This window comes from Crocodylus siamensis, chromosome 5 (genome assembly GCF_052110815.1).
Source record: "Crocodylus siamensis isolate JL-2025a chromosome 5, ASM5211081v1, whole genome shotgun sequence".
NCBI lineage: Eukaryota > Metazoa > Chordata > Crocodylia > Crocodylidae > Crocodylus > Crocodylus siamensis.
In genome coordinates this window covers 41,878,913-41,901,793 of record NC_143399.1, presented here as the reverse complement: position 1 = coordinate 41,901,793, position 22,881 = coordinate 41,878,913, and the positions used below count along the sequence as shown (strand labels likewise).

At 48.2% G+C, this 22,881-nt stretch overlaps 1 protein-coding gene across 1 annotated transcript; it reads left to right on the top strand.

Moving 5' to 3' along the window:
- The first annotated feature begins 1,888 nt into the window (after positions 1 to 1,888).
- CRIP1 (cysteine rich protein 1) lies at positions 1,889 to 18,845 on the top strand. Its single transcript, XM_090048851.1, has 5 exons — positions 1,889 to 2,047; positions 10,716 to 10,810; positions 12,675 to 12,732; positions 16,023 to 16,070; positions 18,498 to 18,845. The coding sequence occupies exons 1-4, from the start codon at positions 2,008 to 2,010 to the stop codon at positions 16,061 to 16,063; spliced, it is 234 nt and encodes a 77-aa protein (XP_089904977.1). The 5' UTR covers positions 1,889 to 2,007; the 3' UTR covers positions 16,064 to 16,070; positions 18,498 to 18,845.
- The last annotated feature ends 4,036 nt before the right edge of the window (positions 18,846 to 22,881 follow it).

Sequence of the window (22,881 nt, the reverse complement as noted above, 5' to 3'; positions counted from 1 at the left end):
GAAGATTCAGTGGCAAGACAGATCATTGTGCTTCAAGGAGCCCCAGGTACAACGACTTAACCTGTGAACTGAGAGAAAACATATTCCTGTCTATAAGTTCCCTGCTGCATTTGCAGTGAACTTTAGAGCTCATGAAAGAGACACTTATTGCACAGACCATAGCTCACCTGTGTTATCTGCTCTGGGTGCCCTCGGTCAGCCGTTCAATTCTGTGTTTGGGCCATGAGGTGCTGCCTACCACTGCCAAGTTGGTGTGCTGGGGAGGTGAGGAAACAGGCTACGTGATTAATCCAGGTTTAAAAGCTCAGTAACACAATGCGAAAGAGTGCTTGCTACAGGCAATGCAGATTGTGCTTGTTCAAAAGCAAGCCCTGTCTGGCACATGGGAATTTCAAACCAACTCTAGGGCTTGAGGCTTGACCTGGACTCTACCTGGACATTGATGGGAGTCCAACAAAATGCTTTTTCTGTGTCATTTTGAAAGTGAATCTCAGGGGGACATGACTGTAGGTTGAGTAGTAGGAGTACTACTTGAATCTACTGTGGGTGTGCGTCTCTTTCCTGAGTCTACAGAATGGAGATGGTAGCTCTCTTCTCTGCTTCGTTTGCAATGTAATCTTGGTCTGTTTGTGCACTGCTAGGTACCATGGGCCTTGAAAGAGCTGGGTGAGACATAGTCATCCTATGGAAATCATTAAGACTTAATAAAGTTGTTGTCTTGTGTTACACTGAGACCTGTTGAAAATTTGGAGAGGGCCTCACTGAATAGACCTGAACCTAGTGTATAGTGCATCTTCTGAGCTGAGAAAGTCATACTGAAGCAGCAGACTGGGCACAGGGACCTGCTGTAGGACTCTTGCATCATCACAAGTAACTGCCTTCCTCACAGGGATATTGGCTAGTCAGGGATGGCTTTGCCTCTGTTTCTGCTGCTGGGATTGTTCCACTTTGTTGATAATTCATTGACTCAGAAAGAGACTGATCAATGATCATAGCCCGGTGGGGAACCCCTGCCTGAATTGCATCTCAGGCAAGTGTGGTAGTTGCCAGGCTGCTGGGAGGTGACCTCTCCCTTTGTGGGAATTTTATCAGTAATTCCACCCTTGACAGAAAGACTCTCCCTGACAAACACTTCACGTCCAATATGATCCTGTGAAAAGTTTTGACAACTCTGATTTTTCCAGTGAAAAAGTTTTCACTTGTTTTTTCACTACAAAAAAATAAGGGAGCAATTCTTCTGCTGCAAAGAGCTCAGAAAGCAAGTCAGCGTGTTTTTAACCCTATGGATTTCTGGGTTTGACAGCTCTAGGTTTATCATGTGACGTGTGCTTGCGGCCCTCACTGCTAATATTGTGTGGCAGCTTCAAAACGATCTCAAGGCACCCCAGGGTACCACAGCACCCCAGGTGAGACTCACCGTATTAAAAATGACATTGCAGCATTACAGGATGGGTGTGTGATGGTGAGCTGTGGCGGTGCAGAGAAGGGCCCTCTCCGCTGCTGCGGCAGGTCTCGGAGCCCCACAGCCCTGACCCGGAGCAGCTCCCTGGCCTGACGTCCCGCTCCTGCTGCCCCCCGGCTCTGAGTTTTCAGTGCCAGGCGCCTTGAGAGGCTCCTGCAGGGAGGCGGAGCAGGGGCAGGGCAGGCGCATGGGGGGGCAGGGGCCGAAGAGGCTACAAGAGAGGCAGAGATGCCTCCTGCATAAGCCCGGAGGTTGCCAGTACCCCGCCGGGGTGAAGAACACGCTGCGCTGCTCTGCCTGAGACCCGCAGCGGCAGACCTGCCCCCCCCCCGCGTGACGAGACACCCGGACGCTTCGGGAGCTGGCGCCTGCCCCGGCGCTGCCCCTCGCCCCCGCCCCCCCCAGCCACCGCTCCAGCTGCGCGGGGCGGGGCGGGGCGGGGCGGGGCAGCCCCCGGCCGGGACACGGGCGCGGGCAGCGCGGAGCAGCTCAGACCCGCTCCCCGCCGCAGGCAGAGCAGAGCTGTCCTGTCCCGTCCTGTCACCATGCCCAAGTGCCCCCGCTGCCAGAAGGAGGTCTACTTCGGTAAGGGCGCCCTCCCCCCGGGCTCTGCAGGGTCCACCCCCGCTGCTCCTCCGTCGGCTGCCGGGGCCAGGTGCTAGCTCTTCGCACAGCTCTTAGCGGCAGGCAGAAACTCCCCCAGTGCTCGTAGCAGCCAGGGCTGGGGAAGGCAGCTGCGCCCCCCCGGCCGGCAGGAAGGCCTGAAGCAACCCTGGAGGCGGAGAGGTGAGGAAGGGGTCCTGCCGCTCTGGCATCGCCCTCCAGCGCCCTGCAGCTCTCCCGGCCCGCCTGCCTCAGGCCGGGTGCTACAGGGCCTGGCTCGGCAGCAGCAGGGAAGGGCTGCAAGCAGCTCTGTGCTTGCCAGGCTAGGAAAGACTCTTCCTTGCACCCTGCAGCTGCCTCTCTTTGCAGGACCACAGGGCTCCCCGCACTCCTAAAACTTGGCAACCAGATTAGCCTACCCCAGGGGTTTCCCAAATTGTGGTATGCATACCCCTGGAGGTATGCAAGACAACTTGGGGGGAGTGGGGTACATGGGAGAAATTGTGTAATGGTGGATTAAATTTTCTTTATAATAATAGTTGGCATTTAGGGGATTAAAATATAAAAGGTATGCTGGGGGGGAGGGTGGGTGGGCAGCTGGTAAATCTGGAAGGGGGTACCCATTAAGGAAAAAGTTTGGGAACCTCTGGTCTGTGTCAACCCTACAATTGGCCCAGTGAAAGATATCACCCACGAATAGGGGTGGACCCTGGATTTCCCAGAAGGGGGGGGGTGGTGCAGGAGCTGCACCCTGCACTGCAGGGGTGCCTGCACCCCCTGCTGCTGGCCTCCTGCACCCCCACCCATGCAGGCAGCCTTTTTAAAGTTTCTAAAGCAGGTAAAAATCCTGCCCCCCCTTCCTTCTCCTTCCTGCTTAGAGGTAGCCCCTTCCTCTCCTATTCTTCCCCTGCCCCCCCAGTTAGCCTGACTGTCCCTGCTCCTTTCTCCACTACTGGAGGGAGTGTGTGTGACTGGGCTCAGCTGAGGAGGGGGCAGTGGCAACAGGTGGTGGGAGAATAGTTCCCCCACCCTGCCTGGAGCAGTGGGAAGGGGAGTCCCCAGTTCCTCCCTCCTGCCCTTGTCCATGTCCCTAGCTGAGCCATCAACAGCAGGGGAGGGCAGGAGGGGCAGAGAGGAGTTGTGCCTTTGAGCAGAAAGGGTAAGGCATGGAGGATTTTCAAATGATTTAGGGACTTTAAAAAGTCCCCAGAGACTCCCAAGGCGTGTCACCATCCAAAAGAGGGGGGCAGCCATACCACTGCACCTCCCTGGATCCACCCCTACCTACAGAAATCTTTTCTTTTGATAATCTACATATTTCCCCGATAGCACCCCCCCCATGAAGCATTCAGGTCTCTGCAGTAATGCTCATAGGAACTGGCAGTCAATTAGTAGTAGAGTTAAGGGCTGGAAAAACTTGTTAGTTGGTGAGAAATAATAAAATGTCTCAGTAAAGATGGGGACTGGGGGGAGGGGAGTTTCCACTGGGGAAATTCCTTTGTAGTTTTCAAATCATAAGCATGCAATTTGTACTTTCATACATCTCCCAGTGCTATAGCATATGGTGCAGACTGTTGTGATTTTTGAAGTCTGCTAGGAATTGATAGACTCAAGCAGTTAAGTATTGATGGGCCATGTCCTCTCCCACCAGTTACGCACATAAGTGTGATCCTATTCCACCCAGATCAAGCCCCTGAAAAAGTGGTGCGTACCTTGCTGGGGTTATTTGACCCGGAGCAGGGGGACTGGACCCAATGATCTCATGAGCTCCAGTCCAGCCCTAAACTTCTGTGAACCTGCCACTTTTGTAACATACTATCATTGTAGCCTTAAGACTGGGCACAAAAAGCAGTGAGCCAGGAAAGGGGCCTGCCCAGCATTTGTGTTTGCTGTTTTTCAGGGAATGGAGCAGGAAGGAGTAGGATCATACTTAGATGCCAAAGTCCACTTCAGTGCCTAAGAGGTGAAATAGGATCTGGATCTATATTCATATCTAGCTGTTTGTCTGTGAAGTGTCTGAGTACCTCCAGTTTCTGTCTGCACAGGAGAGAAAACCCCTCAGGACTCGAGAGTCCAGTCCTAGTGTTCAGTTAAATGTGTGCAGGCTAATTAAACGGCGCGGTCCTGCCCTTTCCATGTTCTGCTGCACATTCTGAATGGCAGCCCAGCCCAGCAGTGGGAGACTCGTGTTGTACTGATTAGAAATAGGTCTCTGCCTTTTTGTTCGTTGCTGGGATTTTCTAGAGCTAAAATACCAAATTTGTTGTTTTCATGCATGCTGGCAATACCAACGAGCACCAGAATAGCAAATGCAAATGTGTTATATTTTGGGAAGTGTTCTGGCTTGGGACCACGTTGTACTCTGAAGCAAATGGAGAGAAAGCATTGGCAAGAGAATAGATGGAATGTGATGATTATAGAATAAGTGAGGCTGGAAGGGACCTCAAGGCATCAACTAGTTCAGGGGTGGGGAATTACTCTGGGCCGCTTATACTGAGTTTTGGCAAGCCATTGAGGGCCGCGTGACAGGCAGCCTAAGGCAGATTAATATTAATTTAAAAAAATTTTTAGGGGCCCCGTTGACCGGATAGGTTGGCCTGGCAGGCTGCATCTGGCCCATGGGCTGCATTTTGCCCACCCCTGAACTAGTCTAACTCCTTGCTCCAGGCAGGACCATCCTTCACTAAACCTTCCCAGTGCAGAGGGTCTTGAGGAGCTAGATGTGCTGACCTCCAGAAGAGGGGCTGCAAGAATGAGCTACATTTTACTGTTATGGCCTGAAAATGAATCCTTCTGCCCTGAATCTGTTCTGTGCTCTGAGTCTTCTCCAGCTAAGCTACGCCCATCAGTTCTTTAAGCCTAATGCATGTGAACTCCCTGCCTAACAACTAAAAAGTGGTTTCTTTTGTCAGTAGCTAATGATTACCCCTCATATCTACCAACAGTACAGGTTAAATAACATTTAGTGCTTTTATGTCCTCTGTCAGGCTCAATCATGATTTGAAAAAAGGTGTAATTATTTATCGGAGCTCAAGGAGAGTGCAAAGCATTAGGCAAAAGCAGTAGTGATTTACAGCCACTTTCCAATCACAAAGGGTAATAGCGAATCAGAATCCAAATCTTGAATATACTTATGCACTTACCTTATACACCTGAGCACCTGCAGATGTGACATGAATGCAAGTGCAAACCTCTCTGAAAACAGAGAGTCCTTACAATACCCACATCCTGCTTTTTTTCTTCTGTATTAAGAGCGCTTGTAAATAATTTCTACCCATGTACTTCCTACCCTGCTGAGAGCCCTGCTGAATAGGAAAGATTAACAGGGCACCTTTTTGCTTTCATTGTGCCCTGTCTCTAGGATTGGCAAACCATAGGAGGCCTTTTCAGAGTGTACTGGCTTGCAGCCACTTTTCAATTCCCACTGAGCTTGTAGCTGAGTGTTTATTCCAGCGGCACAGCTGTTTTCTTAAGGAGGACAGATAGGGTGGGCAGGGAGGGAGCCACTTTGGACTCTGGACTGTAGCGTCCAAGACCCTGGTTGTAGAGCAATGATTTGTGGTTGCTAAAATCTTTATCAGGCAAGTTAAGTAGGCTGTGAAGGCCACATACTGCCTTTGGGCACCCTGCAACATAGTGTGGGTAAAAGCAGAAGAGATGGAAGTCCCTGCAATGACAGGGAAGTCCTGGATTACAATATACTTGGAAAATCCTAGGTAAAGGACCATGCCAGATGTAGCAGAGGACGACAAATCCCTTTGCAGTTCATTGCAATCTGACCTAGGGGGAAAATTCCTTCTTGGCCCCAGGTCTGGTGATCTAAGCAAACTAGAAAGACCCTTCGAGCTAGGAATCTTTGTCAGAAACCCCAGCCGTTCCTATGGCCACCATCCTAATGTTTCAGAAGGTGGCAAACCCCACCCTGGGAGGCCAGCAGTATTTCTGAGGGGGAAAAAAAATCTTGCCTAAAGACTTGAAGGCACAAAGTAACCCTGAGCATCTCAGCACAAGGAGATGATGGCGTGGAGGAGACACAGAGCTATGTGGTGTTGAATTACGGTTGTGAGTGCTGAACTGGGCCCCTAGCTGGCAAGAGGACGACCACACCCCAGGTTGGATGTTGTTCCCCAAAGGCCACAGCTTCATGCGCTGGCTCAGAACATGCAATCTGGTGACATGACCTCACTTCCTGCTGTGGGTTTTCGAAAAGTTTTTTAAAGAGAACTAGGTAGTTAACCTTGCAAATGACCTCTGCTGCAAGAACTTCAACTCTCAAACCACTGGGGAGGTTCCCCACTTCTTGGTATTAGTCAGTTACTAGACTGGTAACGTTGATGCCTTTTGCTGCCAGAGGCTAGTCTTTTAAGGGCTTTAATTTTTTTAAATATATATATTAAGGAACTGTAAGCCGTGGATAAAGATCATGGAAATTGTTGTTTTTGATGTCTTTTCTGGTTTATTTCTGGTGTGTATGTGGGCATGTCCTGTTTTTCTTTCCGCTTTGCAGAGAAATTGAAGAGGCTCAGCATACTGGGCGGTCAGAAGCTGCTTGTTGCTGCATTTTGTGAGGGAAGCATCACTGCTTGCCCTCTTCCTCACCATTGTCCTCTAGGCATCACCTAGACTGGGGAAACCTATTAGAGAGCCTACCCAACACTAATCCTGCCTGGAGGCCTAAGGTAGATGAAACGTATGCCCAACCCCATTTTTTATCACCATTTCAATTAGCCTTTCAATAGGCTTGACCTGAAGGTGGTAAGCATTGCTCCCGGTTGCAGAACCTTTGTCTACACTAGGGCTCCCCTTGGTACTAACCCCCTTTCCAATCAAGTGGTGTTAAAACCACGGGGACTCCGTAAGTTTCCCGGTACAAAGGAAGTTTAAACTTCCTTCCTTGGAGTACAGCTCTTCTCTGAGAGCTGATTAAAATTGGCAATGTGCCTTTCCATAACATGGCTCATTTATTTTGGATAACTTTTGCTAAGATTACAGCTTTTTCTAAAAGCTGGTTTCAGTATAACTGTTAGCACTGAAAACTCTCCGCTCTTAAATTCATCCTGATTTCTTCCAGGTTTAAACATCATCCTTGGTGAAAACTCGGTCTCAAACTATAATGATTAATTCTGTTGATTTAATTTGGACAAGAATACACTTCGCATTTGCACAGCTGTGCTGACCCTGCAGTGCTAACGGTGACAAGAGTGCAGCCTGCTGAGTGCAGCCAGCAGATGTGGCTTCAGATATGCATAGAAAGAACAAATCTGTTGAAAAAGGAGATGCAACTTTCTGTTCTTATGCAATTGCTCTCTGACTTCACTATGCAAAGACTGCTTGATGCAGAGGGCAAGGAAGTTCTGAGACGGCCATAAGAGCATAGTTCCATAGCAATAGCATTGACCCTCTAATAGAAAAACACAGCATCTCTCTTTTCAGCTTGTGCTAAGGTTCCCAATATTAAAAAAAAACACCTTGTGTAGCTGAGAGAGTGCATGTGAATGTATTTAAGTTGGCAACTAAACTTGACAAAGGACACACTGTCTCAAATCTTGTTCCAAGTTAGTCTTGAGGGGTCTGGTTGCCTTGTGAATGAGCTGCTTCCTACAGAAAGTTTCTCAATGAAATGATATTTGATATATTTGACAAGTCATAAAAAAGTGGCATGGAAGTAGAATAATAGGAGTGTGCTGAACACTGAATGCATTAGCAGCCATAAAATGGTTTTTGCAAAGCCCTTTATCTGTACTATATTGCTCCCCATATAGGAGCTTTGCTTCCAGTTTGCTCACCAGCAGTCCAAAAGTCCCTTATCACCCAGATGATGTTGAGGTCAGGAAATGAGCAGTTGTTCTAACTGTTCATCTAGTCGAGGCCTGGGCAACAGCCCTGCAGTTTCCTTTTCAGAAACCCTGAAACAGGGAAAAAAAAGTGTAGCAATTCTCAGTTGTAGAATAAGCACAGCATCCCCTCTTTCATACTGCCTGTCTTCCTCACTCCTGAACAGAGGGGGTTGCCTCTGGGGGTCTTTTAGAGAACAGACCTATAAAATGTTACAATTTGTCATCCTCTTTTCAGAAGATCTTTTCTTTAAAAAAATAATAAAAATTGGCTTCTAAATCCACTAGTTTTCTGGAGAATGGTCCAGGAGTCAGGGTGTTAATCTGTGACTTGAGGGACTCCTGATTTTTGCTACAGGTTTCTTGTGTGACCTTGGTCAAATCACAGGGTCCCTCTTTGACTGTTACTGTCTGCACAGTGAAATCGTGGCACATCACTTGTTTGCAAACAGATGCAGTATAGTGTCAGAGTGGAGTGTTTGCATACCATGATAAAGGGGGCCATATTAGTAAGATAATCCAACCAAGTGGCTTAAATTCCTTAAATCTGATAGGATTCTACAGTAACTTCCCAAGAACCCTGCTGGATTTCAATTCGGCCCTCTTGGGGTCATCCCTGTTGAAAACCACAGGGCATTTCCATAAGGGAAATAATGGATCGTGTCCCATCTTCCAGAACATCCTGAGCCTTGGCTATACACAATCTAGTCATTTAATGCTTGTCGTATTTGCTGCTAGTGACCTAAGGCCTAGGGATATTAGAGACCCCTCCTCCAGCTGTCATTTTCCTCCTGGAGTGGGCTATTCTAGCCAAGTTACAGACCCACAAGCAGAGAAGTTTTAATGTCAAAGCCCTGGCAGATCAGACACTGTAACTGCAGCACAGAGTGCTATTGCAGCAACAGAACTGAGTCAAGCAAGCAGGGTGGCATTACAGTTGGATGACTTTATCACTCTGCTCATCCTCTTTTCCCATGCATGAGAAGTCCATTCAAAGAAATCTGGCTCTGAATGGGTTCCTGTGGAAACCTGTGCTTTATCATTTAATAAACATCCCTGAGTGCAGCTGCTGATGGACAGAACACAGAAATCTGTAGAAAACAACATCCCCCTTTTGTACCATAATCAGGTTTCATCCTGTTTCCTTTTTCATATAAACTTGTTCCGGACTAGGCAAATAACCTCATTGTTCCTATTATAGCTGCCTCAATGCATATCTTCAGTTATCTGAACTCTGGCCAATCTCGAACCAGACCAAGGTTTGTTGTGTCTTACTCTGAGTCAAAAATGTGTCTCCAAAACACTGGCAGCCCCAGAAGTTCCATATTTGTGTGTCTAGTTTGGTTAAAAGTTATGCAGATAATTGGTTTGTGTCCTAAAATCAGTTCATCCACCTGATGTTAGGGCAAATTTGTGCATCTGACATTAGGGGCAAGCCCATTTTTTAAATATGGCTTATAAGGGCGTCATACCCTGGAAATGTAAAAAGTTATAATAGCCGTTAGGAATCTAGTAGCCGACGTGGTGCAAGGCCACTGGTGCTTTTAAAACTCAGATGGCAACTTGGATTGAAGAACTTCAACTAGGCTAAAGGAAAGTTGGTCTCCTTGCTACATGAGGCTAGTACAGATTGGAAAAATGAGCTAAGTGACCTTGCAGCAATGACTGCAAGTATCTCTGGAAGCTGTAATAGATGGTCTCCAAATCTTGTTCCTCGATGTGACTCTGTTACCATTTTCCCATCCCAAGGGGACCTTCTGTGTGAGTGACTTCTTGAAGTGCAGTAGCCTATGACCTTCTACAAGGCAGGGAAGGGGTCACAATGCATGGCAGGAGGTCCAGCATTCAAATCGCAGCTCTGGCATTGCCATGTCTAGAAGCTATTGTTCAAGTTTTCAAATGCAGGCACTTGAGCATGGAGGGGAAAGATGTGTGCAAGCCAAACTTTTTGTGTGTGAGAAAATCAAACACTTAACCTGCTGTTTCCTCTCTTTTTGCACATGTGCACAGGGAGGGGTTGGCTATTGAAAATTGGCAGTCAGTATCTAGGACAAGCAACATTGAAAAAGTAACTGAATCCAGTATTTTTTTTTTTTTTTTTTTTTAAAAAGGAAAGAAAGAATGTGAGTGTTCCAAATGTGTTTTGGTTTGAATCATCTAAAGCCAGGATGCTAAACTCCCCTGGTTCTCTAGGTTAGATTCAGACCATAAGACTCATTCGTTGGGCACATCTATACAAGACACTTTACTGTGCAGCAGACTAATTTGCTGTGCAGTAAAGCATCACTGTCTATACGTTTGTGGCAACTAGGATGTGCTAGGCTAATTTGCTGCATTGCCGGATGGTCATGTCAAATATAAGTGATATCTGACAGGGCATTAAATAACTGCGCTTACACGCGTGTGAAGATGGTGACATCAAAATTAATTTAGTCCAGCTCAAGTATATCAAGTTGCATTAACTGTACATGTAGACATGCCCATTGTGGGCAAGATCCAGAGAGTGGTAGTACAAGCGATGATGGGGTGAGGAGTGGTGACAGCCATGGGGGTTAATGCAGCTGCAATAACTGCTTACCTGTATCTTCACCTGGACTCTGTACTGTGAATTCTGGTGGTGGGCTCTGCCCATGCTTCCTCCACAAATTTGTGCCCCTTCTGGGAGTCCCAGAGGCTGGATACAGCCTGAGGGCTGTACGTTTGACACCCCTGATCCAAAGCCTTGGAAAGACCTCTTCAAAGGAGGTGTGTTTTATTGTAGTTGTTCCTATTTAATAATCCTGACATGTTACTAACTTGTTTCTCTGCTCTGGCAGCTGAGAAGGTTACTTCCCTGGGGAAGGATTGGCACCGACCCTGTTTGAAGTGTGAGAAATGTAGCAAGACCCTGACTTCAGGAGGCCATGCAGAGGTAAGGCTTTGAGTTTTGAGACACCTTCCAACTTTGTGTCGGGAGGGGTTTGTCCTGGTATTAGATGTAGCTAAGCACTAGCCAGATTGAACATTTGGGACAGATTTTTTAGACAGTCAAGGATCTTTACACAGCTGTTTGTTCGAGCCCCTCACTTGTCACAAATGCTGTCCTTGCAAATCTTGGGAACTGGGCTTTGCAGCAACAGAAGATGCATGGTTTTAGTCTGTCATTGGGTTTTACCCCCTCTTCCCATTGTGTGCATACACATACAGAACAATGGCTTGTAATTCTTGTACAATTATTTTTTTTCTGGAGGGGGGTTGTTAGTAGTCAGATCCAGACAGCCCAGCTCCTCTACAAACCATTGCTCCTGGTGCACTGCCCAGCTCAGAACTATCTTCCCAACAGGTGCCAGGGAAGGTGCGACTTGTAGCCACATCAGTAGCTCACTGCCTCAGGCCTAGACAGCTGCATTGGTCTCCTTGCAGCCCAGCTGACTGACTTTTAGTTCTGGCTCCTCCTCCTGGCTATAAAATGGACTCCCACTCCCTCTTGTCTACCTCCATGGGACAGTGCAGAGAGGGTGCACCCCAATCCTGTTAGCTCTTTTTTTGGGGAAAAGCTGAAGAGCAAGTGTTAAGTCCCCTGCAGGTCAGGGAGGCTACACAAAAAGTTAGACACTTGACCGCAGTAAAAAAGCCCTTTCTGAAATTCTCAACTGCTTGGCACCTTGGGTGGAAAAGAGCAAATGCCACTGTTGCAAGGTCTGTGAGACCTGCTTGAGAAGACTGAAGGAGGTCACATCTCTTGGAGCTCTTGGTTCAACTGCTCTGCAGGCATCAATTACTTCACTCACAACCATAGGGGATAGAAAGATCTTCCATTGAAAAGAACGTGGAGATTCTGGAGGACGTCCTTCAACAAGGCACGAATCCTTCAGTGTTTTCCATGCAGTCTAAGGATGGTTGGGATTCTGCCTCTAGGGCAGTGATTCTCAATTAGGGTGCCACTGAGACTCTTTCATGGGTGCCATGGGGAGCCATGCACTGTTAGGTGTGCAAATGTGGTTCACAAGGTAAACCTAGAGATTTCACAGAAGAATTCATAGTGTTAAACCCTTTTTGGCCTGTTGTGGTATTTCTGAGTTCTTTGCAACAGAAGAATTTACTAGTCAACTCCTCCAGCTTCAGAGCTGGGTGTTTTCTTGGTGGCAAGCAGTTAGACTGGGGTACTCCAGTATTACTCAGCTGGATCTCATATACAATAGCGACTGATGGAGTGGGGATGTCCATAGTGATGGAGATTATCCTGTCAGGATGGAGGCATGTGGCCTGTAGTGAGGGAGTTGCCAAGCTGATGAAACTGTGGGGAAGTGAGGAAACTCCTCACTACATCTGACAGGGCAGGAAGTCACCAGAAGTGTAGGCTGGGTGCTGCAGGAGGACTGCATTAGTCTTATATAGTGACCTGTCCTCAAAGCCTATTTCAGGTGAGAAGAGACAGGATTAAGACCTTAGACCAGGTTTTGAATTGCTTCTCACTGCACATCTCTCAGTTACTGGAAGATACATATGAAAGTGATGTCAAGTCCCTGTTCAGGGCCCTGGACTGAAGTACCAGTAGGTGCTGTTGGTCAAGAATCAGCTGCTTTGGCAGATCTGGGAGGAAATCTGGAATGAAGCGGGGTGTGCTGAATGTGGGCAAGAGAAATGGGAATTCTGCGTTTAGACCCCTGCTTGTAGTATTACTCAGGGGCCCAGGGACTTAGCTGAGTCGGTGCAGATGTGCAGTCATGGGTGTTTGTTCTTCTCAAGGCTGCCCTGATTATTGTGTCACTGAAGACTCTCCCTTCTCTCTGCAGCATGATGGCAAGCCCTATTGCAACCAGCCTTGTTACTCTGCTTTGTTTGGACCCAAAGGTAGGTTTTTCCATGGGTGATGAAAGAAGCAAGAGGCTTTCTGGAGGAGGAGAGTTGGTGTTGGACACTGGCTGCTGTCCTTATTGCTGAGAAGGACAACTGCATTCCAGTGCAGAAACCTATGTACATACATCCATGCACCTATCTGCAACCACTGCTGCTGGATATTTAGCCCCCATGGACCAGTATCCTCTTTTTTTCTTCAGATCCTCTTTTTTGGTCATACATGCAAGCAAGTTGATCCACCTGCATATCCCAAAATAGGTTTACATCCACTGTACTTAGATACACTTCTATATATCTACTCCAGCATGGGGTCACCCTTCTGCATCCCTTCCTTTCCTCCTGGGGTCATGCAACTTTTCCTCAATGAGACAGATTTCTAAGTCATTGTTGTCACTGGAGGGGAAGCAGTTCCTCAAATGTCTTGCTTTCCAGCTACTCTGTGAGTTACTGGCTATTTCCTCTCTGTCACATTGGAGAGCTGCATCTCTCAGTAAGCTTTAGAAAAGTGCTCAGTATTGATCTAAATGTGCTCCCATTGTAGGGCTGGGGTTTTTTTGCTTGGTTTTTGTTTTTGGTTTTTTTAAAGATGCAAAACTACCCTTGATTTCAGTGCCAGTAGCCATAGAGCGATGTGAAGCACTTGAGGGGAAAACAGAATCATGTCTTCCCTTCCTTGAGTTTTACCCTAGATTTCCCTGAAGCTAATGGCCATTACATCTACTCAGAGCTGGCAGTATGGGCCTGCAGTTTGTACCTGCCATGTCTCTTAAGTTTTGCACTTTTTACTGTAGGGAGGAAGTTGCCCAGTGCAAAAGTATCTGTCCATCTTCACAGGCTGGATGCCAGCTCACTCTGTGGAGTCCCACTCATGCCCACAGTCACTAACATACATGCATCAGTCCAGCCAAACAGTCATAACTTTAAGACACCCACTGGTCTGGGCAGTTTGCAGAATCATTTAGAGACTGGGAAGAAAAAAGGTTGGAAGGAGTCTCAAAATCTGTAAAGCTTTTTGGACTGGAAGGCTGGGGAAGTTCTAACAGGTTCCAAGACTCAAGTCTGAGTCCCTACATCTTGGCCCCCACTGCCCAAAGCTGACTCTGCACTTACATTTTTCAGGTTGAATAATTACTAATAGAAAGAACAAATCCCCAAACACAATCATTTGTGTGGCTCCAGTGCTAGAGAAGGTGGAATTCCACTTGAATTCCTGCCACACCATCTGCCCCTTTTTAATGTGGTCTCCCATGAAAGCTCAGTGGTTTTTTGTTTGGAATGCCATATTGTCTGCACGCTGTCCTCAAGACAGTCCTGTTTGCAAGTCAGGATATTATTAAGCCTTAACAGTGGCCTCTGGGATGTGCTGGACAATGAAGCTGTGTCCTTTGTCCCAGCAAGATCATTGTCTGAGCAGTACAAATTTAGCTTGTCAGCCTATGGTTTGACTGGGAAACATGGAATCATTTGACATTTTGTAGCCCTAGAAGGTTTAAAGATGTACCAGGCTTCTGGATGGGAGAGCTGGGCTTGGGACTCGCCTTAGACAGGTCACATTAATTAGGAGAAATAGGAACAGCAGTGGTCATCCGTTTCTGAAGGAAGGGACTCTCCTTGAATGCCTCACAGACATCTTGGGAGATGCAGGATTTGGTCCCCTTGCCATAAAGGGAAGACTGGGATTTAATTTTTTTCAGCTGAGGACTAACATAGTGGCTGGAAATCTAAGTCCAGTTCAGAGTCGCTAACTCCAGCATCTCCTAAGTCTGAGCCCTGCTTAGGGCCACGTGGTCCACCCCTGGTAACATGAAGTAACAGCAGAGACAAATGACATGCTCTTCCTCTATCCAACTTATTTTTTTAAGGCAAATTCAAGCACCACCAGATGCTACAGGCAGAGAGCAGGAGAGACGGAGGTGCTATGTGCTGAGAGGGCAACTCAGTCTCTAGCCTGGTCATCCTGCTCCAAGGCAGGTGGCTAACCCTTTCTCCTAAGTTTGACAGGCTGCTGCTGTCCCTGCTATACAGTGACTTCAGCTGTCTCTGTTCCCTGACATAGTGTAGAGGCCAGGGGCTGGATTTTGGGTATGGCTGGAGCAGGGCTGCACTGCAACTAGCAAGCTAGAAGTTGGAGGCTGCATCCTGTACTCCAGCTCCCCAAGCCACCCTTACCCCACTGAGTTTCTCTTTTCTTGAATAAAGGCAGGTCCCTGTGTATTAAATGTTTTCTAGTCCATATGTCTTGGAGTACTGCCTGGGTTACACATATTTCAGATGGTTTAGTCCAAATTGCCTCCCATAGTTGGTCCTTTTTTGGTCCTTTGTCCTCCTTCTGGGGAGGTTTTTTAAAATGCAAGCAAATGCCTGGGTTTTTGCTTTGCCTCTACTTTTGGTCGGGTCTGGGGGGCAATGGGGAAGCTGATTGGCGGTCAGGAAATTGTGTGCGTGAGCAAGCTGCTTGGGCAGCAGGACTGGGAGGAAGCAGGGCCTGCGGGTCAGAAGGCGAGGCACTGGCAGCACTGGGAGATGGGGCTGTGGGTCGGGAATGAGGGCACCAGCAGAGCTAAGGGGGCAGGGGCTGCAGATCAGGAGTGAAGGGCACCAGTGGGGCTGAGAGGGCAGGAGGCTGTGAGTCAGGAGTGAGGGGCACCGGGGGGAGCAGGGAGCTGCGGGTCAGGAGTGAGGCGCACCAGCAGGGCTGGGAGGTGGGAAAGGGGCTGCGGGTTGGGAGGGGCACCAGCAGGGCTGGGAGGAAGCAGGGGGCTGCAGGTTTGGAGTACAGGGCACCAGCAGGGTTGGGGGGGGACAAGCGGCTGTGAGTCAGGAGTGAGGGGCATTGTGGGGAGCAGGGAGCTGTGGGTTGGGAGTGAGGAGCACCAAACCAGCAAGGTTGGGGGGTGGGAAAGGGGCTACAGGTCAGGAGTGAGGGGCTCCAGCAGGGCTGGGGAGGCAGGGGGCAGATCACTGCCCCCCCAAGTCATATACCCCTTCCCCTCCTGCCCCCCATGGGTGTCCTCTTTTTTGAAATTGGAAATATGGTAACCCTATGTGTGGGCCAGGCTGATAGAGGCAGCCCTTGTGTCATGTTTCTGAGACAAGTTGGGAGAGTATTCCTTCTGTCCTATGGTGGCTCAGATATTGTGCTAAGGTGCTATCTGTGGCAATAATAGGACACTGCAAGGGAGTATCACACACTGTGCTTACCAGAAGATGGAATTGCCTTCATGGGAAGGTCCTAACGCTCCCCATCCCTGGTATTAACCAGCTACGTTCTGGTTGCCTTTCAGGATTTGGCCGGGGAGGTACTGAGAGTCACACATTCAAGTAAACCTCAGGTAACTGCTTCTCTTTTGAGCTCCTGCCTTGCTTTAGACCAACCCTAGCACCCTAGAACCATGGGGATTCCTACTGCAGTCAATAGGACCTGGTTTTCCAGGGGTCAGGTCTCCAGAGACCAGCCAGGGGCACATGCTATCTCTGTCTGTGTCGCTCAGAATACCCATACCTACAGGAGGATGGCAAGTCATAGTTTCATAGTTTCTAGGGTCGGAAGGGACCTGAGTAGATCATCTAGTCCGACCCCCTGCCATGGCAGGAAATAATACTGGGGTCAAACAACCCCAGCAAGATGTTCATCCAACCTCCTCTTAAAGACCCCCAGGGTAGGAGCCTGCACCACTTCTCTTGGAAGTTGGTTCCAGATCCTAGCCGCCCTGACCGTGAAGTAGCACCTCCTGTTATCTAACCTAAACCTGCCCTCTGCCAGCTTGTGACCGTTATTCCTGGTCACTCCTGGCGGTGCTCGGGGGAACAGTGACTCCCCCAGTGCCTGCTGATCCCCCCTGACTAGTTTATAACAGGCCACAAGATCCCCCCTCAGCCTTCTCTTGTGGAGGCTGAACAGGTTCAGGTCTCGCAGCCTGTCCTCATAGGGCCTGCCCTGTTGTCCCCTGATCATGCGAGTGGCCCTCCTCTGGACCCTCTCCATGCTGTCGACATCCCTCTTGAAGTGTGGCGCCCAGAACTGGACGCAGTACTCCAGCTGCGGCCTGACCAATGCCGCATAGAGGGGGGAGGATCACCTGTTTGGACCTGCTCGAGATACATCTGTGGATGCATGACAAGGTGTGGTTGGCCTTCCTGACTGCATCCACATGCTGCTGGCCCATGTTCATCTTGGAGTCAATTATAACTCCAAGGTCCTTTTCTCCCTCTGTGCTGACAAGAAGGGACCAACCTGTAGGTATGGTGCCGGTTGTTCCTCCCCAGGTGCATCACCTTGCACTTGCCTGTGTTGAAACCCATCCTATTCTCATCTCCCCACCCTTGTAACCTGTCTAGGTCTGATTGTAGCCTGTTGCTTCCTTCTAGCATGCCCACATCCCCCCACATCTTAGTGTCATCAGCAAATTTGAACAGGGTGCTTTTTACCCCCTCGTCCAAATCACTGATGAAGATGTTGAACAGCGCGGGCCTGAGGACCGAGCCCTGGGGGACCCCACTGCCCACATCCTTCCAGGTTGAGAAGGACCCATCCACTGCCACCCTCTGGGTGTGGCCCACCAGCCAGTTGGCGACCCATTTGACTGTGTGGGTGTCTGCACCACAGTCCCCCAGTTTCTTAATGAGAACGGGGTGAGAGACAGTGTGGAAAGCCTTCCGGAAGTCCAGGAAGACTATGTCCACTGCTACCCGTGCATCTAAGGATTTGGTGATCTGATCGTAGAAGGCCACCAGGTTGGTCTGACAGGACCTGCCACTGATGAACCCGTGTTGGTTGCCCCTAAGCATGCAGTCCTCTGCTGGCCCCTCATGGATGTGTGCTAGCATAATTTTCTCAAACAGCTTGCCTAGGATCGAGGTAAGACTAACTGGCCTATAGTTTCCTGGGTCGTCCTCCTTCTCCTTTTTGAAGATGGGAACCACGTTGGCCCTCTTCCAGTCCTCCAGCACCACACCAGAGCACTATGAGTGCTCGTAAAGCCGTGCCAGGGGACTTGCAATGACCTTGGCCAATTCCTTTAGAACTCCAGGGTGGAGATCGTCCGGGCCGGCTGACTTGAATACGTCCAGCCCCTCTAGAAGTCTTTTGCCTTCTGTCCACGGTGGCAGCATACCCAGGCGCTTAGCCACATTCATTTGTCAGTCTGCATCCCAGAGCCCCAGTCTTGCTATATCTGGTTTTGAGGGCTTCCCCCAGCATGCAGTACCTCTGTTCAAGGGTAACTCACTAACCAGTGGGTATTGCATGCATGCCTCTTTCTGTCCCCAAACCTCAAAAGATGGGTGTATTCCAGCTTCCAGCTACAGAGCCTAGCTCAGGCTACAGACCCTAAAGACTAGATCCTGTTCCACCTGTTAGGCACCTAAGTGTGATCCTGTTCCAACCTGCTGAAGTCCCTGAAAAACCACTAACACGCCTGTATTTGGAACGTGCTACCAAAGACAAAGATGACATAAGCAGCTACCCACCTTTTGCATTTGTGGTTTTCAAAGACTCGAGCAGTGTGAAGTAGATCACATGTGCCTATGCCCACTTGGGTGTCTAATAGATGGAACAGAATCTGGCCCTTATCCTTTTAGCTCTGGAGGTCCCCAGAGGCTGTCACAAGCTAAGGCTGGTTTTGTGCTCTCTCTACCTAAGAGCTAAGTTCACTTCAACCTGTTGGTGCTCAGCCCCAACCCTGATATTTAATGCTGCCCTGTTGCCTGGCATCTCACTGGTCCTTTTTTCCATTCCCTTCCTCTCTCTTTTTCTCTAGGTTTTGGTGGACAACATTCCTATTGAAGCCTGAAGACAACAGCAGCATCATGACAGATATACATTTTTAAATCACTATGTAGTAAACCAGCATGTTAAAAGCAATACAGTACTTAAAGGAACTGAGCTGCAAGAATCTCTGTATCAATCAGGAAATGTTGGGGGTGAGGGAGGATGGGAAGGGGTAGTGGTGTGAAGTCTGAATGTGGTACAGGATGTGAAAATTAGTCAAAATCACCTTCTGTAAAGGACAAGATTCCCTTCCAACTCTGCTTTCACAACCTGCCTTTCTATCAATAAAGATCCTTAGAGGTATTTTCAGCTAGCAATAAAGCCAAAATGAAAAACACTTCCTCTCTGTGGGGTTTAGTTTTTGTATAATAATGAAATGCTTGTCATTTTGAGGGAGCTGAATAGCCTTTGCCATAGGCCCATGAAGGACGCAAAGGCTCCTGCTGCTGTAGTTCTGAAGGAATGGATTTCAACAAAGGACTCGATGCACATTCATTTTCCCAGTGCCCGTAGACAGCACTTCCAGCTGGCCTGTGGCTGAGACAGCCACTTGGCTGAGAGTCCAGGTGCTGGGAAAGCAGAGCAGCATTGTGAGAGGCTGATACAAGTGAACCCTCGAGCAAAGTGCCACCAGCATCCTGCTGGCTCTGGAGGCAGGGCTTGCCCAGTGACATCATACATGTTGAAAGGGGCATTAGAACAGAGTCCTGCAGTGAATTGTGCTAGAACTCTTGGGGCAGGGAAGGAAGTATCCAATTACTCCTCCTATGCTAGGGAGGGGTGAATGGAGCTGGCTATTTAAACATAACTCCAGTCTACTGCTGAATTTGCAGTACAGTCACAGATTCACAGAAGTTTAGGGCTGGAAGGGACCTCTTGAGATCATTGGGTCCAGCCCCACTGCTCTGGGTAGGGAAGACTTGCAAGGTGGGCATCCAGTCTCCTTTTGAAGATCTCCAGGGTAGGTACCTGCGCCACCCCTGCCCGCTGGTCAAAAAAAATTAAGTCATTGCCCTTTGCTGGGAGACCAGGGAAGTCTCCTGCCCAGGACCAGGATAAAACTGGGAGTAGAAGAGTCAGAGAAAATGAAGGGGGGGCTGTGTAAGAGGAGTAACACCGCCAGGTTAGGAGAATATAGTCATGATCAGACATCTATTCACATAGGGAAACCAGTTTCTTGCCTGCTTGGTTTCAGCCCTCCCAACCCCTGCTTGTTCTAAGGGACTTGTACGTCTCCTAATACTGTAGTGTCTGAGCCCCTCAGTCGTCACTCTGTTTATCCTTACTGTAGCTCAGGTGAGAGAGAGCAATGCTATTATTCCCACTTGACAGTTGGGTGAAACTAAAGGCTCCTACAGACATCCAGCAAGGCTGGTCTGGTGTGCTGTAAATCCAGGGCATTAGAGCAGACTTGATTAACTGAGTCTGCTGGAGTGCAGAAATTAACCCACTCCAGCAGGCTCCAGTGTCACATGTATCAGCATCCCTGCACTGAAAAAAGGTGGTGGGGCACTTTGAACCAATGCTGGTTTGCTGAGCTTTAGTTCAAAGTGCCCTGCCATCATTTTTCAGCATGGGGATGCTGATGCATGTGATGCTTGGGCACATTTAATTAGAACAACTTGCTAATTGAAGTGCCCCCCCCCCCAACTCCCTCAGCACATCTATAAACACCTCAAGTGACTTTCTTAATGCCACACAGGAAATTTAGGTTAGTGCCAGGAAGTTGACAGGTCTTACAAATGCCAGATTCTAGCTATCGTACCATCCTTACTTGTTGCACTGGGCAAGGGGCCATGGGTTCATCTTGCCTATAGTTAACTGCATTTCTTTTAACATCTCCTGAAGCTAGCTGTAACTATCAGGATAGATAGTTGTCACCACTTGACTTGAGTTTCTGCCTCAGAGCTGATTAGGCTTTTTTGGGAAGCAGAGGAATTCTTTGCAGGGAGAAAGCCCTGCAGTTCTTAACAGGTCTCTATAGGAGCTATTGCAGAGGAAAGGCCCTTTACAGTCAAAGTCTCCTATAGCATGGAGACCACCAGCAGTGTTTCTCTCCCCAATATTCTTGCTCCCTTTTCCAATGCTGCACCTGTCACAGACTGACAAAGGGGGGAGCCACACTTAGGAGTCTCTGTGTAGATGGCAGAGAAGGCAAGGCTGTTTACAAGGCCATCAGCAAAGTAACCCAAGCCTCCACGATTTTGATTCTTCACTGGAACTGAGCTAGGTTCTTCAAATTTTCAAGCATAGGCCATGAAACAGGTTTGTTGGCCTGAAGGAAATCAAGGTTTGCTCTAACATATGCAAGTGGGATGTCTAGTGATCCACAAGAGTTCAGTCTTTACCTGCCTGTCTGATGCCAAAGCCCACATAATCTCCAGAGAACACCCATTTCTAGATCTGGAGCCCCAAACTATCTATGGTTTTCATATATAACCAAAAGATTTAGCTTTTAACAACAGGACAACCACAGGAAGACTTGTGCTGCCCAGGCCAAGGACCTTGGTTTGTGAAATCCCTAGGATCCCAGGGGTTAGCCATAGGCCCATTTTATTAGGACCATCCCAGACCACAGCCATGCAGGTCTCACTCTCTACAGACCACTGAAAAAGGTGTCTATGTGGACAGGCAGAGCCCCCCTTCTCAAAGTATCTTACATTTCCTCAATCAGTCACATACCTTGCTTTATCTCAGAAAACAATCTGAAAAAAGAAAAAGTATTTCCACACAACCTTTTCCCTTTGACTGTGACATGGTACAGAGCACTACCCTTTTAGAGGCTAGCCAGAGTAAACATGCTGCACCTGAATGTGGTTCCTGAATCAGCAGGAACCAATTAACATCTTACTGAAAGGTCCCAGCACCAGGCTGTAGCCCCTAGTCTAGGTTAAATACCCCAAGGTAATGGGCATTTTCTTGCATCTCCTGGATGATTCTTCTATAGCCTAATCATGTTTGTGGGGTTTTCTTTTCTGCTATGCAAAGTTTTCATTTTCTTCTGTTTGTCCTATAACTCTTACATCTATCTCCTCTGTTCCTGTCCTAGATATTCATACCTTTCAGGTTCCACAGCTTAATACAGTACTACAGTCTCTCCTATACCTAGACAGTACTTAGATGAGCTAGGCGTGTTGAGTTGTAGGTTTCAGTGCCTAAATTCTCTTATGATATTTGAGGAATTCTAGCCCTTAACTCTTTACTCTCCTCCTAATGTATCGGCGACATAGCCCCTATATCAATGACACCAGTCTCTCTCTTTGGTTTCTCTTTGGAAGTTCATTCCATTGGTTAATATTTTCTCAGTAACAGAGGGCCAGAACTGACTATGGTATTCCAAGAGTAGTCATGTTGGAGAACATGGCTGTCACCTCCTTGCTAGCTAATGGCATACCTCTGTCTTTGCAGTGCTGGCCTTTGTTACAGAGGCATTTTTGTGCAAAGCCAGATCTGACCTACTTTATCCTGTTGGCCCCAGGCCTCTTTCAGTATCTTTCTTTCTTAGGTTTCTTCTTCTAGAATAGCTGTCATCTCCACATCATGTCAGGATACGAACTTGGATAGTGCAGATGAGAAATCAGAGGTACGCTGTTCATACCGCAACTGTTTCCCTCACCCCAGCTGGGAATTTGTGCATTAAAACAAAACTGTTCTGGGGAATAGTGCTTTTTAGTGCTAAGGTTGGATGTGGGCTCTTTTGAGCAAGGTTGAATTTTGCGAGGTGCATGTACATGGGGCCCCTGTCCCAGACTTCCACAATATAGGTACGAATGAATTACAAATCATGTTCAACCCTCCTGTCATTCTGAACTTAGTTCTCATCTGGAAAAAAAAATTAATTAAAAAACAACTCAACAGTATCATCTGACCAGACTTGACAAGTGAATGCAGAACAAGTTTGTCCCCACAGTGTAGCATAGTGGATAGCATTAGCTGTACTAGCTTTGTATTATTGTCTAAAGCTGACTAGGGTCCCTCTCATCTGGTCTACAGATTTCAAAGGATAAGTTCCCAATCAAGGTACCTGTGATGGATTCACAGGTGCAAATACATGCTGGTGCAGTTGCTGGGGGAAGAAGTGCCTAAGTGACGGGCCAGTGCTATGTTAACAAGTGGATGCTTCAAAAATACTGCCTCTTTGCTAGTATTAAATCTATGTTCTAGTGCTGGTAGAAGGGAGGGACTAGGGCAGGGGCGGGCATTTATTTTGAGCAGAGGGCTGCTTACTGAGTTACAGCAAGCCATCGAGGGCCACATGACAGGCAGCCCAGGGCAGATTAATATTAATTTTCTACATTTTTAGGGGTCCCACGGGCCAGATAGAATGACCTGGTGGGCTGCATCTGGCCCCAAGGCCACATTTTGCCCACCCC

What these genes read in the sequence shown, in the direction of transcription:
- CRIP1 (XM_090048851.1), top strand. Translation starts at nt 2,008, where the DNA reads ATGCCCAAGTGCCCCCGCTGCCAGAAGGAGGTCTACTTCG. An exon ending in CTTCAGGAGGCCATGCAGAG is followed by an intron (nt 10,811 to 12,674) that starts GTAAGGCTTTGA and finishes TTCTCTCTGCAG; the next exon opens with CATGATGGCAAGCCCTATTG. An exon ending in TGCTTTGTTTGGACCCAAAG is followed by an intron (nt 12,733 to 16,022) that starts GTAGGTTTTTCC and finishes GTTGCCTTTCAG; the next exon opens with GATTTGGCCGGGGAGGTACT.